Source organism: Denticeps clupeoides, chromosome 2 (assembly GCF_900700375.1).
Source record: "Denticeps clupeoides chromosome 2, fDenClu1.1, whole genome shotgun sequence".
Classification (NCBI taxonomy): Eukaryota; Metazoa; Chordata; class Actinopteri; order Clupeiformes; family Denticipitidae; genus Denticeps; species Denticeps clupeoides.
In genome coordinates, this window is record NC_041708.1 from 28,791,067 (window position 1) to 28,808,882 (window position 17,816).

Here is a 17,816-nt window from a genome sequence, read left to right on the forward strand (position 1 = left end):
GTAAACAGTAACAAAAGCATGACTGAGCTCACAATATATGTCCAACAGATTATATACATAACTGATTATATATATTAACTAATGAAGTATGCATCTGGATAAGGGCGTCTGATAAATGCCCTTATCCAGACTTACAATCAGTAGTTACAGGGACAGTCCCCCTGGAGACACTCAGGGTTAAGTGTCTTGCTCAGGGACAATGGTAGTAAGTGGGATTTGAAACTGGGTCTTCTGGTTCATAGGCGAGTGTGTTACCCACTAGGCTACTACCACCCTGTTGGATAGGTGTTGTGCGCTCAACTGAGAGCTTTATTTGTCTTGATTACGTGGCATGTATCATTGCAAATGGGAGCTCGGAGCGCATCAGCACTTTTGCCAGGTCTCGGTCATGCGCATGCGCTGACTGTGACGCAGCCCCTATGATTTGCACATGCGCAGTATTACACCGGCGGAGGCAAGCGGCGGTGGCCCAAGAGAACGGGGAGAAAAGGAGACCAATTTGACAGGTCAGTTCGTATGGGGGTTCTTTGTCGACGCGTGTTCTTATGTCGAAACTAACATGTCCCGTGTGTGCAACGGAGAGGCATTTTGACAGTTTCTTTAAGGCTTGGAGACGGTCGGCACGTTCTTTAGCATGGCTAGCTAGCCGAGCGGCTAACGCCAATAGCGAGAGCTGCTGCTGCGAATTGCGTAGATTCGCAGGAGTCTAAGAATTTTTTTTCGACTGTTTTAGCTCCAGTGATGTGGCGGCTGATTAAAATGGCGGGAATATTGTTTAGAAGGGGCATGTGTGTCAGCCCACCAGCGTTAGCTAATGGTGTCTTCTCAGTGATTATCTACATAGCTGAACTTGTTAGCCAGCCGGTTGAGCTTTACTTGACCCCCACCCCTTACACTTAACCCTCAGTGAGACAGGACAAATTTATTTTCACGTCGGATTCGGATCCAAATGTTCTAAAATATAAATAATAACGTCATAAAAGGCTATTCAAGAACAACAATAATATTAATTATTATTAGTAGTAATATTAATATCAACGTGTAAAAGTCTTGATTCTATAATAAGATTATATTTTATTTGACATTGGTTGTGCTTTATATTATGTTTCTCGTTTGTTGTGGGGTTTCAGTCCCTTGGAAACATCTTTTCCGAGTCTGTCCGTGCAGCTTTACTGAGTTCTCTGGTGCTTCAGCATAACAAGGTCACCGTAATTAAATCAGTAGCACTGCTTTGCAAGCGAAATGAAACCTGCGGCCCCAAGTCCCAAAGGGGATGCAGTTACTTCAGAGGAGAATTTGCAGGCGTTGTTGTGTGAAGATGAGGTAAATGTAGCATTAACTATCTGGGATTTTGGTTAACTGGGGTTTGTAAGAACAGTCACTTTCTTAGTGGGCGTAAATTAAACTTTATGTATGATGACTTTATATTTACAGATAACAACATGAGTCAGGGAAAAGACAATGCCAGACTTAAGAGCTACAAAAACAAGTCACTTAACACAGATGAAATGAGGAGGAGGAGGGAGGAAGAAGGACTTCAGCTGCGCAAACAGAAAAAAGATGAACAGGTAAGTGCATTGAGATGAACCTGCATGAAGTAATAATGGTGTTTTAATTGTTTGACCCGTTTTTTTTTTTTTTTGGGGTTGAAGCTGTTCAAGAGAAGGAATGTGGCGTCTGTGGAGCAGGACAACTTACTGGAGGAGGATGGCATGTCAGACAGCGGGTACCTGGAGTCCCAGGTCAATAACATGGACCAGATTGTGGTATGGATGATTGAAGAATAATCAAGTAATGTGCTTCAATGTCTTTTTCCTATTTGTTAACAAACATAAAATTATAAATTTTTCCTTAGGGAGGTGTAATATCAGAAGATATGATTCAGATGATCTTCTCCAGTTTACCTGAGCAACAATTGATGGGCACCCAGCGCTTTAGAAAACTCCTGTCTAAGGGTAGGGATAACCATTTTTTCTCTCTCTGCTACAAGACTTTGTGAACAAGTCCGAGAAAGTGGGTTCTGCATTTGTTCCATGTGTGAAATAATGTTAGATCTTCAGCGTGTAGTCAGAATAGCAAATTAGTGAATTACTGTGACTGTCCATCTAGTCGGAACACTTAAGTAAAAAAATAGCAGGAAGAGAGCCATTAACTCGCCCTTTGTATGCCTCATTTATGATAAAAAGATTGACTATAATTAATATATTTTCAGAACCCAACCCTCCTATTGATGAGGTCATTGCTACATCTGGCGTGGTGGACCGCTTTGTGGAGTTTCTCAGGAGGAGAGAGAACTGTACATTACAGGTATGCTCGCAGTCCCCTCATAGCATTGTGTGACTCACCCCTGATGCAGCAGTGAGTCATCCTGCCTGGAAGACACAGGCAGTGCTAGTGCTGTACTAGTGAGCCTTTGTTTCACTGCTGTTGGGAACACTGGGTGGGCTCAGTAACGGGGATTTTTTATTTTTTTTATGTGTCTGCAGTTTGAGGCAGCATGGGTGCTGACCAACATTGCCTCCGGCACCTCCCATCAGACCCGGGTGGTCATTCAAGCTGGAGCAGTTCCCATCTTTATAGAAATGCTCAGCTCTGACTTTGAGGATGTCCAGGAGCAGGTACCAGGGCACAATAGATAATAATAAATTATGAATAAAAATAATATTGTTTTGATGTAACTTTAATTTGTCCAACAACTTGGTAAAAAGGGTAATATTTGTGTAATAGTTATATTTCCCTTGCAGGCAGTGTGGGCTTTGGGTAACATAGCTGGAGACAGCACAGAATGCAGAGACTACGTGCTGGACTGCAACATCTTGCCCTCCCTTGTGCAGTATGTAGACCACTTTCAGTCAGTATGAGCTTCAGATGAAGGGAGGATCCACTACAGCTTCTGTTTTTTGCAGGTTGCTGGCCAAACAGAATCGTCTGACCATGATGAGAAATGCAGTATGGGCTCTGTCTAATCTGTGTCGAGGCAAAAACCCACCTCCAGATTTCTCTAAGGTAATGGCCTTCAGCCACATTTTTCCACAAAATAAGGATAATCTAGACTTTTCTTTAATCTTGACTATACGCTCCCAGGGTCACAGGGGTTTTTGTTTACTGTTAAGTTAATGGCTTCCTCTAGTGGCTTGGCGGCTGTGTTGTTTTTTCAGTTCACAGATGTGATTCCTCCTGTATTCTGTGTACAGGTATCCCCCTGTCTTAGTGTGCTTTCCTGGCTACTGTTTGTGAATGACACGGACATCTTGGCTGACGCTTGCTGGGCTCTCTCCTACTTATCTGATGGCCCCAATGACAAGATCCAGGCAGTGATAGACTCAGGAGTGTGCCGAAGACTGGTGGAGCTACTTCTGTAAGACATAACAGAGACATTATGCAAGAGAGAGGGAATGGTTAGACGGTTTGATATTTGGGGAGGATATAAAACAATCAACTAAAAAATCAACTGTGTAGCATATTTCCACATTTGTGGAAATGTTATTTAATTCAACTGCAGATTAGTGAAAATATGCTTTATTTAGCTTTATTTCTTGCCTATGATTCTATAGGCACAAGTGTAGCACCTGAGCGTGATTTACTGCACATATAAATGGTATTTAAATTGATCCAGAACGTGTGTAAAGTAGCCTTTAACACAGCTTTTCAATTATTTATTTAATGCTTCTGTTTGGGTGATGCTTTGAATTGATCACGTTTCCTTAGCTATCAGAAAGGACTGTATAAGTAGGAGGATGATGATGTCCATCATCATTGTTACTGGGGGTTTACTCGTTTATTACTGGTTTTCATATAGTCATTTGCTCTCCTGTTTTCTAGTACCTCTGTTACTACATGTCTGCAATATCTTAAAAATGTTATATTTTAGGCATTCCGATTATAAAGTTGTTTCTCCTGCCCTGAGAGCTGTTGGGAACATTGTCACAGGAGATGATCTGCAGACACAGGTAAAGTAATTTCTACAATCACCAGCTTTGCTTTATTATATAAGGATTTTGAATGTGAATGAGCATGTAGACTGCACAAAACTTGTGTGTGTTGTTTGTTTTAAGGTGCTTAAATGCATTCTCTGTAATGACTTAGTAAGGTGTGAAGAGTGCAGAGCTAACAAAAGGGGAAACATTATTTAAAAATTGGATTGCAATATTTGCTTGGTAATTTTTTAAGCAAAACTGTCACGTCTGATCCACAGGTCATCTTGAATTGCTCGGCACTGCAGAGCCTTCTTCACCTGCTCAGTAGCCCAAAGGAGTCCATTAAAAAAGAGGCATGCTGGACTATCTCCAACATCACAGCAGGGAACCGTGCACAAATACAGGTAGCTAATATGATATGATATGTTGATATGTTAACACAACATTGACGGGACATTCTATCCATATGAAATTGAGCTAGTCTTATATCCAAATATGTAAATGTGATTTTTACTTTACACAGAAGAGTATTTCGTAGTTTAATTGAAATCTCAGATTTATGTGGCGTATCCTTTTGTGGTCAGCTGCTGTAGCCAAATATAAAAAAAGTGCTGGACTACAAAATATTACCTGTAATTAAATTCCTGATAAATGTAAGTGGATAAACAAGGCAAAATGACCCATGACTTTTCCTGCTTTTCCTAATAGGTAGAGATGTTGAAATAGATCAGATTTAACACAGTGACTGTACATTCAGGAAACGTCCTTGGCCCCCAGGCATATGCATATCCATTATTAGATATAGCTCCTGCTTGACTTGAATCCAGGGCTTGCCATGGCAGTGCATTTAGAGCACAGATGAAACAGAACTGCAGTTGTGGTAAAAACAGTTATAGAAGCAGAACAATTACATTGCATAAAGAGCATATTATTTTTTAAAAGGCAGGTAAATTAAAAATACTTCATTATAAAAGAGAAATTAATTTTTTTTTTCTTAAAAAGAGAAGGTTATGTTTTCTCAACACCCCATCAAGGGGAGGATCACTTGAAATTCCTCATCATATTGTAGGAAAGATTCCCACATTATGTGAAATTTCTTATATGATTTATTAAGGTAGTTGTCTTTTCAAAGCTTAAGCTGGAATCACATTTCACAGCCACAGCAGGCAAGTCTGTGCAGTTCAGTCTTAGAAAGTTTAGGTGTCTGGCTAGAAGTAAGGAGAAGGATGGGACCCGTCTGGCTGAAAATCTTGTTTAAGCATTAGAGGCAGCATATGGAATACATCTCTCCAGTAGAGTGTGTCCAGTACATACAGATGAAAGCTGCGTCCTCAGTACCACATTTGAGGGGGGTATCACAAACCAGTTGATGAATCCATTATGAATATGGTGTAATAAGAGTTGAGTAATAAGAGTACTTTGATTTGGAGGAAGTGTCGTACCTGTAAACAGTGGTGGAATGTAATGAAGTATTTGTACTTTGTTACTGTACTTAAGTAAATTTTTACGTATCTGTACTTAAGTAAAAATAATAATGCATACTTTTTATTTTACTCCACTACATTTTGCGGCAATTATCTGTACTTTCTACTCCACTACATTTCTACAATTTATGCCGTTACTCGTTACATTTTATGAACACAATTTCCTCAAAATCTTGCATGAAAAAATAGTTCGCCTATTGCGTTCTGCCGTTGTTTTCCGTTTCCTACCAATCAGGCTTTATTAGCTCCAATGATGGCAGAGCTTGCGTCAGTTTGCAGCACGAGCTGGTAGACGAGACATTCAACATGGACCCAGAGCCTGCATCAACTGAGAATGAACACGAGCCCTGCAGCTCTGAATCACTAAGAAATCCTTGGCCGTATTTAAGAAATTTTTTGGAGTACAAAGGAGCAAAGATTGAGTCCTTGCAATTTCTTTGCATCCCATGCCTGCCTCAACATAAAGAATGGTTGGCATTTAAAAACTCCCCTTTGAAAAAACACTTAGAGGTATGCTATGCTTTTGGGTATGTTATAATACTATTATCTAGCGAAATGTATGTTGACATACAGAAAGAGTATAAAAATCACACCAGTGTAGCTTCATTATTTTTTTTTACACGGTGGTATGATAAAACTGGTTTATTAGCTCAGAGAAGATAACTTAATGTCTTTGCTAGCATAATGTCCAGCTCAGTATTGTGCCAGTTCACACTGAAAAAGAACTAGTTCACATTCATAGTTCATTTTTTTAATTTTTGAACCAAGTTCACAGCTCAAAAAATGAACTAGTTCACGTTCGTTCTTTAGTTTTTTTGGGGTTTTTTTTCAGTCCGTGAAAATGTAAACAGACTGCTTCTGCAGAGGCGTCCAGACCCGAAGCACCAGCCTTGCTAGCCTGTAATCAGCAAACTTTAAAACGTGAGCGGCATTCAGTCTCGCCAGAGTGAATGTCACTCACGTTCACGTTCATAATTTGTAAACTGATTCGTTCAGTTCAGCGTTCACAAAAAATAGGAACGCGTTCAATGAACGCCATTCATTGAATGCGTTCATGCACAACACTGGTCCAGCATGGCTGGAAGTGGTGTTTTCCGCCTGTTTCACAATCAATAGTCATCTCTGACTAGAGATGTGATCACAATAGACCAACACTCCTGTATTTCCTGGGTTTCTCACATATTTGAGGACCCCCTCCAATTTGTTTTTGTATTCACTTAAATGCAATCTCTCGTAATGATAAGGTTTATATACATAGTTTAACACAGTAAATAGGCCTAATAATATACTTGATTGTGCTAGTTACTTTGTTACCACTGGTGTTTGGTTACTGTTGTGTTTCCCCTTTACTGCTCTTAACAGAAGTGTTAATAAGAAGTACATAAATGATTTAAAGATATATCATGTCCTGATTGGTTTATCTTAATGATGTATTAGTGGGTAATACCTAGTAGATAACTTGTCATCCACATAATTCTAAGGTATACACAGTATTGCAGAGTGCACACACAATAAGCACACCAAACTTTCCAATACACATATACTGTATAATTGCTTGTATTTTTTACGAGCAATGACATCAGTACAGGCATAAGTCAGTATATGTACTATGCTTTTACAAAATGGCACACCCCAGAGGTTGAGACAAACCATTGTGTGAGTACTTTTACTTTACTTTACTTTAAAGTAATTTAAAAGTAAGTACTTAGGACTTTTACTTAAGGAAGATTGTTGATGTAGCACTTTTACTTGAGTACATATTTTGCAGGTTATTTGTACTTTTACTTAAGTACTAAGCTTGGGTACTTCCTCCACCACTGCCTGTAAATGTGGGTGATCAAAGGAAACACAGATGTTTTAAAAGGAATCAAAGATTTAAACTAAGTGCCCGGTTAGTAAACATTAGGTGCAACAGTGACTGAGCGAAAGTGTGATTCGGTATAATTGGGCTTATTGAGGAAAATTCCCACAATCCAAAACATTTTCTCATCTGAATTTACATTCTCAGAGATTGCCCGGTTAGTAAACATTAGGTGCAGGTCAACACTCTACTACCTAGATACACTCCTACACGCTCTCTCAGATCGGCAAACGAAAGGAGACTAAAAATTCCTTCTTCACGGGGTCTCCGATTCCAATCATGTCTGTTCTCCGTTGTTGTCCCTGGCTGGTGGAACAACCTACCCTCCTCCACACGACTAGCCGAGACTATCACCACTTTTAAGAAGAAGGTGAAAACCCTCTTATTCCAAAAATATTACAGACAAATTTAACACATACACATGCATACACATTTAACAAACAAATACAAAATGTATAAATACATTATAATTTTTCTTAGTCTAGCACCCAACACTCTCCGAGCATGTTCTTCAATGACAAGTCTAAGCCTTATCAGGGCTCTTAGTTTGTATACTTGATATTCTATAGAAATCGAACGAGAATTGCTGGTGTCTTCCCATTGTAAGTCGCTTTGGATAAAAGCGTCTGCCAAATAAAGTAAAGTAAAGTAAAGATTGTACAACAATAGGGTTGGGAATCGATCTGTAGGGCAGCAGAGGGAATTATGATCAAAATAATGCTGGAGTGGATTGCTCCAATTTAGTTCCATTGACACACCATCAGGAGAGACTATTATATTCTTAGGTTTATTTAACACCTCAATTTCTTTTTCTTGAAAAAGCTGGTAATTGATGCCGGGCTCCTGCCCCCACTCATCAGCATTCTGCAAGTAGCAGAATTTCGTACAAGGAAGGAGGCAGCATGGGCCATCACCAACGCCACTTCAGGAGGTTCTGCGGAACAGATCAGGTACAGGAATTCTTGTAGATATATGTAGATATATTATGAAATAGGACTCATCAGGCATACATAGATAAGATCAATACATTTATTTTATGCTCATCAAATCTCAAACATTATGGTGAGTTCTGTATTATACCTAATATTACCAGTTTTACTATATGCTAAAATACTTTAAGTTTAGTGTTAACAGTATTACTTTTTCTTTTAATCTAAAGCTACCTCTGCTAAAGTTCTCAGTTTCTCATGTCTGAGGGTGCTTCTGTTTTCTTCATCCATCAGGCTTTTCTGACTTTATTTTCCTTTCTTCCAGGCATCTGGTTGAGTTGGGCTGTATCAAGCCACTCTGTGACCTGTTGACTCTTATGGACTCGAAGATTGTTCAGGTTGCCCTGAATGGCCTGGAGAACATCCTGAGACTCGGGGAGCTGGAGGCCAAACGGAGCGGGGGGATCAATCCCTACTGTGCCCTCATTGAGGAAGCCTATGGTACTCATTACTGTATCTTACATTTAAGTCCTTTAAAAAAAAAAAAAAGAACTTTCCAAAATGTTTCCTTTTACATTAAGAATTCCTTTACATCCTGCCTTTAGTTAAAAAAACAACAACAAAAAAACATAGTACACTATTTACAGGTCTAAGGCATTAAAAAAAATGATGCAGTGATTTTAGTGAATTTTCATTTCACACTTAACTGTGTATTATGGTTTGAATGAACAGTAATTCATGTGTTGCCAACTTTTGTTTCTTTCAGGTCTGGATAAGCTGGAGTTCTTGCAGGGTCATGAGAACCAGGAGATCTACCAGAAGGCTTTTGACCTGATTGAGCGCTACTTTAGCCAGGAGGATGAGGATCCTGCCCTAGCACCGGCCGTAGACCTGCAGCAGCAGCAGTTCCTGTTTCAGCAGTGCGAGGCGCCCATGGAGGGTTTCCAGCTCTAACCCTCACGTTCCTTACACCCATCTCCATGTCTCAGTTGGGAAAAGATCCTGAGGAGCATCCTAAACCTTCTTCCAGTTCCTTTAGAGAGACTGAATAATTGTCTATTCTGATTAAAGAGTGTATTACAGCACAAGCTCCTGCTGTAAGCCTGCCAGTTCTGAAGGATTTGCTCTCATGTTTGATTCTGCGCTGAACTTTCTTCGCGCTCCCTGTTTCCCCTACCGCACTACAGTAACTCCATATGCCTATTTGGATCCTACCTACCCCAGGTGAAATACCCCAAATAGCCCTCGTGTGAACGTCCCCTTCTGAACGAGCCACTATTACTACCTAACAGGAAACATACAAAGGCATCCCTGCAAGTCTCTAAACTCCAAAATCCCCCAAAGTCCCAACCAGAGCTCCCACCAGAATGGGAATGCACTGCTTGTCTGACTTAACTGCAATACTGACTCTGAAACAAAGTGATCATGACCTTCCTGTCAACAAAAAAAAAAAAAAAAACTAAACAAAACACTGGACTGACCGTGCGACTGTGTGACCCCATGACTGCGTCTCCGGTTGCTGGACACAAGAGGCTGTGAGGGTATTGAGAGGTGGCCAGTCAGCCCTGAAAGATGAAAGACTTCTGCTGAAGGTGACGCACTTTTATCCCAAATATTTTTCTCCATTACACACAACAATGCGGGTTTTTTTTTTTTTTTTTGATTGATTGACCGAAGTCCAAATTGGGACAGACTGTCCCTTTTGGGCACCTCTGCTCTGATACCATGCATTCCTGACTGTGACGTCTAACTGTGCTGCTTTAACATGTTATATGGCCTCAGTGATGCAAAAAGCAGCATCTTTTTTTTTTTTTTTGCTCCCCTCCCTCTCGCACTGCGACTATTTGGACAAATAAATAATAATGGACATGCTATTATGGATCATGAGACTTGCATTAGACCATTGAAAGACTTCAACGGGACATTTGATTTCACATCAGCACTTTACATTTCAGGACCGAGCCCTGTATATGACAAATGACCACTGAGTCTGTTTTGTCACTTCATGGGAGGGGGCTACCAACTTCAAAGGACAAGGGACGTGTATGCAGCAGTACTCCAAACTCGCATTTCTAATACCATCCAGGTGACCAGGACCACAGTGCACCAGTGAATGCACATTAATGACAGGACAGTTACAGAAACGATACAGACTAAACTCTTTACTAGCGTGATTAATTTCGAGGACTCTGCCCCTTCCCCTTTGGAGTAAAGGAAAAAAAAAACGTATCAAAGCCTCTGGAAGAAGAGCCGGTGATGAGGAAATGACCCGAGGACTTGGCCTCTTTGTTCGGGTGTGTGTGTAAATAAGAGAAATCAAAATTCACAAACTCTTCTGTTCCTGTTTGACTTATGCTAAATTCAGACACACCCATTTAATTATTCGTCTGAAGGAGAGAAACAAAACAGGACTGATGTGGTTCTTTCAAAACATCTCTTTAGTTTTATTGTGTTTGGGTAGAATCTGTCAATGCCGAAGGTGCCAATTCACAAATCGAGGTGGAAAAAAATAACTAAATTAAGCTTGAAAATACCGGTGATTTAATAGCTTAAAAGCTGTACGATTGTTTACCAAGTTCTTTTTTAAAGAAGTCCAGTTCTCCCAGAGAGATGGCCAGCTCGTGTTCAATACTGCTGTCGTATTGAGGTTGTGTAACTGTTCTTTGTTATGCCATTTGCATAAATGCTGTTTCATGAAGCCTTGGGGTCTGTGAATGACATTGCTTCAGCCGTTGTGTGTAATCAATGTTTATATGATGAGCTTTAAGGGACAGTTTCCTGTTCGTAGATGTTCTAGACTAAAACCATTTCTGGATGGAGAACTTCAATGAAGTTCCCTTGTAGTCTAGGATTAGTCTTAATCCATGAATGGGAAATTGACCCAATGAGTATGAATGACAATTCTGCAATTCTCACTCTTGCATTGAGCATCACTGGGACGAAGAGATTTTATTTTGGGTAGTAAGGTTTTCAGCCAGCCAAACCTCATACTTGGTGCTCTGAAAGTTTACAAAATTTTATATATATATATATATATATTTTTTTATTATCTAATATATTTACCCCAGAAACATGAGAGCCAAGATAACAAAATAATATTATTATAACATAATGTGCATTGTGCATTATGATTAATATAGTCTTTGCTAAAAGGGACTGGACAGGATTTTTCTGTATAGTGTGTTGGTGGTACCTACAAATAATTGTAACGACCCAATTTTAGGTGATAAAAACAACAGTGATAAAAGGGAATAATGTGAATCTACAGCTATAGTGGCACTGATGCCCTTTTTTAATACACGGTCAGTGATCCATTGTCACCTGCCACTGAACCTATGAGGTCATACCCCATTCAAAAGAAAAGAAATCCTGTCAACGCGGTCACTGGGTCTTCCCAGCTACCAGGGATGTAGAAGCATCCTCCTTTTCCCGCTGTGCCTCCTCTCTCCAGCGGGCCTTCTTCTCCATATTCCATCCCGTGAGGGACTCGTGTCGACTCACAGCCTGGAGAAGGTTGCAGGTTATTATTCATCATGCTGACATCGTTCATATTAGACAGTGACAAAAAACTTGACCAACTTCTGCTAATTGTTGGATCTGATTGGCCACTGTGTATTTTAAAATATTACATAGTCATGCTCACGTGAAGAACGAGCTCAGTGAAAGCCTGGATCTCCAATTTAATTACACAATATGACAACGGCAACATCCTGCCCAGGGCGAGCTCTGCGTGGCATGTTTACCTGTTTTCCCCGGACCACCATGACAAGGCAAGCTGCAAGCGTCAGGACGATCATAGCATAGCAAGCCTTCACACGAACCTTATTCCTGGCACTGTCGATCATTTCAAACCTGAAACACAGACGTTTCCATGCTCACCCACAGCGCACAAGCCTGCTATGGTTTTGTATGGTTTCTGCAGCGTTTAGAGAGAGGCTGTTCTTTGATCCGTTCCCAGATAACAATTACATCAATTAACGTCAAGCCCAGGCCTCTGAGTGGCCTGCTGCTCCTCAAATAAGTAAGCAGCAATGCAATCACATGACACCTTCAAAGGGCAGCAGCAACCAATGAGGATGGAGGCAGATGGGAGATCTGGTCAGTGATCCTGTATGTAAACAGGAATTGGCCACTTACGAGACAAATGCAGGGACCTGGTCCTTAGTCTTGAAGCGTCCAGACCAGACAAGAAACGTCTTGTCCATCTCTGATGGCTGGTAACCCGGCACTTTGAATCCCAGCCGCGATCCTGTGTGATTTCAGAACACATTCACGTTCAAATAAGACTGAGAAAAACGTGTTTCACCACATATGTGACTGTGAACACTGAAAGAAGAAAAATTTGTTGGAAGTATCGGATTTCCTCTGGTTCACACGACCTTCTGTGACCCCATGCGTCACCTCATCTCCCAGTCCTCATGGAAACATCTGAACCCGACCCCATTTATTCAAACGAGCTACGTGTTTAATTCTCTCCTCATCTTTTTACTACAATTTCAGGATTCTGTTAATCGAACCCGAGACAATGGCAGGATTATGAAGCTGCTCTGGACCCCTGGAGAGGTTTGCTGGGGGGCCAGGTGCTGAGTGCTGACCGTGTGCGGGCGCATCAGGCGTCTGTCCGGAACCCCCCTCTTTGGGTTTGCTGCACAGCCTGCGTCCGGCTCCAGCGTCAACTACCCATCTGCGCCACTGACCTATAAAAAAAAAAAAGAGACGTGTTGTAGTTTGGGACTCGAAAAGAGCTGAAGATCACGATGAACTCCAACTTCGATTCACCACACCACAGCAAGGAAGCAATTGGACATGTTGAGGGGCAGTGGTGGCCTAGCGGTTAAGGAAGTGGCCCCGTAATCAGAAGGTTGCCGGTTCGAATCCCGATCCGCCAAGGTGCCACTGAGCAAAGCACCGTCTCCACACACTGCTCCCCGGGCGCCTGTCATGGCTGCCCACTGTTCACTTAGGGTGATGGGTTAAATGCAGAGGACAAATTCCACTGTGTGCACCGTGTGCTGTGCATCACATGTGACAATCACTACACTTTATAAAAAAATATATATATATACACTTTAAATATACGTTAGATATACTGAAAATGTCACCGCGTAAATTAAATGTTTAAATATATATATGTAACGACATTACATCACGTAGCACATCCTGGTTTCGACACGCGTTGCGAGTTCAGTCGGTTTAACCAGAAGGTTAATTAAAAAAAAACTACCCCGGTTACCAGATAAACTCACCCAGCGCTGCGCCGACAGACCGGGGGCTGCGGATGAAGTTGAGGAGCATGGCGGCTGCTGCTGTCGAGGAGCTGCGAACCAGGAGCTGCGACACTGACGCGGTTCGGGCAGCCGAGGCGCAACTCTTCAGCCAGTGAATGTCAGGCAGCCCATAGCTGACAGGACCCCACTCAGCCACAACATGTAGCGTGGGAAATGCCTGAACTAAAGAACACAAACCAACCAATTGTATTATTCACTTCGATCATACAGAATATTATTCTAATGTGCTACATATAGTTCGAACAACTCCACAATACTTGGTCTCGTCTTTAGTCGATGTGAAAAGCTGTATCTACGTGAATAGCAATAAAAGTTAGCAGTTGAATTTGATAACGCAAACAGGAAAAATCTCCGTATGTAACTTCTGCATGTTACTTTCTGTTTATCACGCCACGAGAATATACACCACCAATAAACGGGCACGAGCTGGGGTTTCTGTTCAGGCATTTGCCCGGACACCAAAAACCTCTTACGAGTTCTCCAGGACCTCGAGGTCCACCATGGCGGCGCCCGGTGACAGTCTAAACTGTGAGGACTTTTCAATGTTCCAGGTAATAGTAGTGCCTTGCGTTCATAATGTTTGAATCAAATATATCCACATGTTGTGCGTTCAGCTAGGAATGGTTTGTGTAGCGCTTTTATTTGGGTTTACTTATTTTTAAACCGAGTAAGTGACCCTCACCCGCAGCCTGCCACACGCGTTGGGTTCAACGTGCTCCGTTCTGTACCTTCCCTTTATCCAGCCAATAAACGTACATATCCGCGATCCAAGTCCAACCCATGCAGAGGTTATTATGACGGATCACTGGCTCTGCAACCAAGACTCAGTATCTGCTCTCTGTGCCACAGACGAATGAATATCTTGTTTACATAGACCATCTTCTTTGGATGAACTCATATGAGAGAAATTCAGCGGGTTGCTAATTCACTGTAGATATTAATTGTAATTAACTGAGTCCTATAGTGTCCTCAGCTTTTTGTCTAAACTGACTTGCGAATTTCTGTCCAAATAGGAAGTTTTGAAGGTGATGCGCACCATCGATGACCGGATTGTTCACGCACTGAACACTACTGTTCCAACTGCTTCCTTCTCTGGCAAAGTGGATGCCACTCAGACCTGCAAAGAGCTTTATGAATCTGTGCGTGAGGTGTTCGTCTGTGTTCTTGAACTTTGAACCAAGCAGGGCACTCTGCAGAGCAGAGGTTCCCACCAGCCAACTGGCCCTTTTGTCTAAGTTACACTTCTTAAAGCGCCCCCTTCTTCTTTGATACATTATAATAGGGCTGCACGATATATCGAAAAATTATTGTTATCACGAAAATAGTATAGGCTGGAACCAGATGAGCTGAGCATTGAATTCATAGTATTCGAAAAACATTAGACAAGAAGTACCCGCATGACCTACTACTTTAAGCTGAATTCTGTAGTAGGCATTCGATGGACACTTCACTATCCCTGAAGGCAGCGGGAGAGGCAGCGTCATATTCAAAACATGGTGGGAAATGGCTCTTTTTAAGTGTAAAAATGCAATTCAAATGTAGTACCTACTCAAGTAGTATGCGATTTCGGACGCAGCATTAATTTATGTGTCAAGCATTTGTGTGTCCAAATTTGACCAATCAGATGGGCCCTTACTATCTTTATACCCGCCTCCCAAGTAGGTTATAAAATGCTATTGGCTAGACTGGGCCATGTAATGTTGATCATTACATAAATGTTTTTTTTTAAATAGCTAATAATAATAATTTTAAAAGCATTTCTCTAGGGTAATGTTATATCGCAAGAAATATCATTATCACAATATTCAACACTATCACATATTTTCCCAATATCGTGCAGCCCTAGTTTATAACCATACAAATATTGCTCTTTTAACTCTTTATCGTATTATGCATGTGATCGGATAAAACTCTTCGGCCTTTAAAAGCTTTTTATTGTATTGTTGTAATATATAAAGATGTAAATGTAATGGGGGGCTTATATAATCTGTTTTTTCAGCTTGCTGAGGCCCATGTCAGTCGAGACAAAGCCATTAAGACATGTATAGCAGAGACTTCAGCAGTAGTTGGAAGACTCCGTGAGGAGAGGGACAAAGACAGTGACAATCTGTTATTAATTAAGCAACTCAGGAACGAGCAAACAAAGGTAATTCCCTTTCCTACCACTAGAGGAGCTATGTTATGTAATGGCTAGTTTTGTGTGTGTGAGATGACCTTGTATTCCTGTCTTCTTTGTATTCAGTTAAAATTAATGCAGTCTGAGCTAAATGTTGAAGAAGTTGTCAATGACCGAAGTGTAAAGGTGAGAGGAGTTTAATTTTTTCGGAAACCTCTGGGCCCATCTGAAATAAAGAAAAATATCTTAATACGTCTTCTGATGTTCACAGGTTTTCAATGAAAGGTGCCGAATCCACTACATCCCTCCTAAGATCAAATGAAAAGTTACACTGAAGTATTTCATTGGGATGTAGCATGTTGGAGGTCCACAATGTTGTTATGTGGACTGGAACTGGAGCAAAGCATGAGCCTGAAGGACCTCTGCCATGTTGTCATCTAAAGTCACTGTCATCTGTCATTGCTGTTATTAAACAATCTAGTGTTGTTTAAGACACCAGTTCACTGTTAAAACCCTGCATTTTTCTTTTCATACAAACTTGTACAAAATAAGTTTTTTAAAACATAATTTTTCAATGGCAGTGAGTTGTCTATTTTTTTATTTAAGTCGGTGTAGGTACAAAATGATCATTATAATTAAATTAATGGGCTGTTGTCATAGGAGATTTAATTTTTGCTTGAAAAATGCAGACACAACTTTCTGTCTGCGCCAAACTTTGTGGTTGGTGAATGGTGTTGACCTCATTTCCACGAATGCCCCCTCAACTTCTATAGGCTGCGTTCCTCCTTGTTAACATTTAAAGCTACAGACACATCCTGGGGTAATTCCCATTGTGAAATCTCATGACTTGAAGTGGCAGATTGAAGTGTAATTCTGCAGATTTTCAGATACAGTATTAGGGGACCACTAAGACCTTCAGTGGGTATGAAAAGTCATCAGACCCCCTTAAATATTTCACTCTTTGTTATATTGCAGCCATTCACATGGTCCTAAATATTCAGAACCTTTGCTGTGACGCTCATATATTTAATTCATGTTCTGTTCATTTCTTCTTATCCTTGAGATGGTTCCACACATTCATTTGAGTCCAGCCGTGTTTGATTATACTGATTGGAATTGTTTAGGAAACACACAGACCTTTCTATATAAGACCTTACAGCTCACAATGCATGTAGAACAAATGAGAATCATGAGGTCAAAGGAACTGCCTGAAGAGCTCCGAGATGGAATTGTGGCCAAGGTTACAAAAAAAAATTCTGCAGCACTTAATGGCCTCCATAATCCTTAAATAGAAGATGTTTTTGACAACCAAAATCCATCGTAGAGCTGGCCGTCCGGCCAAACTGAGCTATCGGGGTAGAAGAGCCTTGGTGAGAGAGTTATAAAGGAGCCCAAAGATCACTGTGGCTGAGCTCCAGAGATGCAGTCCGGAGATGGGAGAAATTTCTAGAACATCAACTATCACTGCAGCCCTTCACCAGTCAGGGCTTTATGGCAGATTGGCCCAATGAAAGCCTTCTCCCTTCTGGGCGCTGGTGCTTTGGGGTAGTGGTGGACTAAAAATGTAGCAGACCCATAATCTGTTTAGAAGGTTGTGGGTTTGAATCCTGAACCGTCAAGGTGCCACTGAGTAAAGCACCATCCCCCAATGCTCCCCAGGCACCTGTCATGGCTGCCCACTGCTAACTAAGGGTGATGGTTAAAAGCAGAGGACACATTTTGTTGTGTCACTGTGTGCTGTGTTGCGTATCACAAAGACAATCACTTCACTTTCATCAGTGCAAGACATCCATGAAAGCCCACATGAAATTTGCTATAAAAAAAAAACACCTGAAGATTCTCTGGTCTCAGACCAATATGGAACTATTTGGCCTTATTTCAAAGCAGTATGTGTGGAGAAAACCAGCCACTGCTCATCACCATCATGCTGTGGGGGTTCTTAGCAGCTGTGGGGATTGGACGACTGGTTGCAATGGAGTGAAAGATGGAATGCAGCCAAGTACAGGGATATGCTGGAGTAAAACCTTCTCTAAAACCTGCTCAGGACCTCAGACTGAACCTTCCAACAAGACAATGACCCTAAGCTCACAGCTAAAATAATTGAGTGGCTGCAAAAATGTCAACAATTCTGTTAATCTGGGGTGCTGTGTGTACATTGAGGAAAAAAGGGCAGTGGTGGCCTAGCGGTTAAGGAAGCAGCCCTGTAAACTGAAGGTTGCTG

General features: G+C 41.2%; 3 protein-coding genes across 4 annotated transcripts; 2 read left to right on the top strand and 1 right to left on the bottom strand.

Annotated features, from left to right (window-relative positions):
• The first annotated feature begins 425 nt into the window (after positions 1-425).
• Positions 426-10,889, top strand: kpna1 (karyopherin alpha 1 (importin alpha 5)). Its single transcript, XM_028958689.1, has 14 exons — positions 426-506; positions 1,435-1,568; positions 1,653-1,766; positions 1,856-1,955; positions 2,213-2,307; positions 2,487-2,618; positions 2,745-2,833; positions 2,907-3,006; positions 3,195-3,358; positions 3,872-3,950; positions 4,196-4,321; positions 8,085-8,212; positions 8,517-8,692; positions 8,958-10,889. Exons 1-14 carry the CDS (start codon positions 431-433, stop codon positions 9,143-9,145), a joined length of 1,701 nt encoding a protein of 566 aa, XP_028814522.1. The 5' UTR covers positions 426-430; the 3' UTR covers positions 9,146-10,889.
• fam162a (family with sequence similarity 162 member A) lies at positions 9,993-13,981 on the bottom strand. Its single transcript, XM_028966317.1, has 7 exons — positions 13,953-13,981; positions 13,737-13,771; positions 13,438-13,641; positions 12,787-12,888; positions 12,329-12,440; positions 11,935-12,043; positions 9,993-11,695 (listed from the first exon to the last, which is right to left on the bottom strand). Exons 1-7 carry the CDS (start codon positions 13,979-13,981, stop codon positions 11,573-11,575), a joined length of 714 nt encoding a protein of 237 aa, XP_028822150.1. The 3' UTR covers positions 9,993-11,572.
• On the top strand, positions 13,911-16,170 carry mix23 (mitochondrial matrix import factor 23). 2 transcript variants are annotated; one of them, XM_028969908.1, is made up of 5 exons: positions 13,911-14,030; positions 14,493-14,618; positions 15,479-15,625; positions 15,722-15,781; positions 15,867-16,170. In XM_028969908.1, exons 1-5 carry the CDS (start codon positions 13,980-13,982, stop codon positions 15,915-15,917), a joined length of 435 nt encoding a protein of 144 aa, XP_028825741.1. In that variant the 5' UTR covers positions 13,911-13,979; the 3' UTR covers positions 15,918-16,170. The 2 variants fall into 2 exon arrangements, with proteins under 2 accessions (XP_028825741.1, XP_028825742.1); XM_028969909.1 differs by having other exon boundaries at positions 13,984-14,007.
• Positions 16,171-17,816: the final 1,646 nt, after the last annotated feature.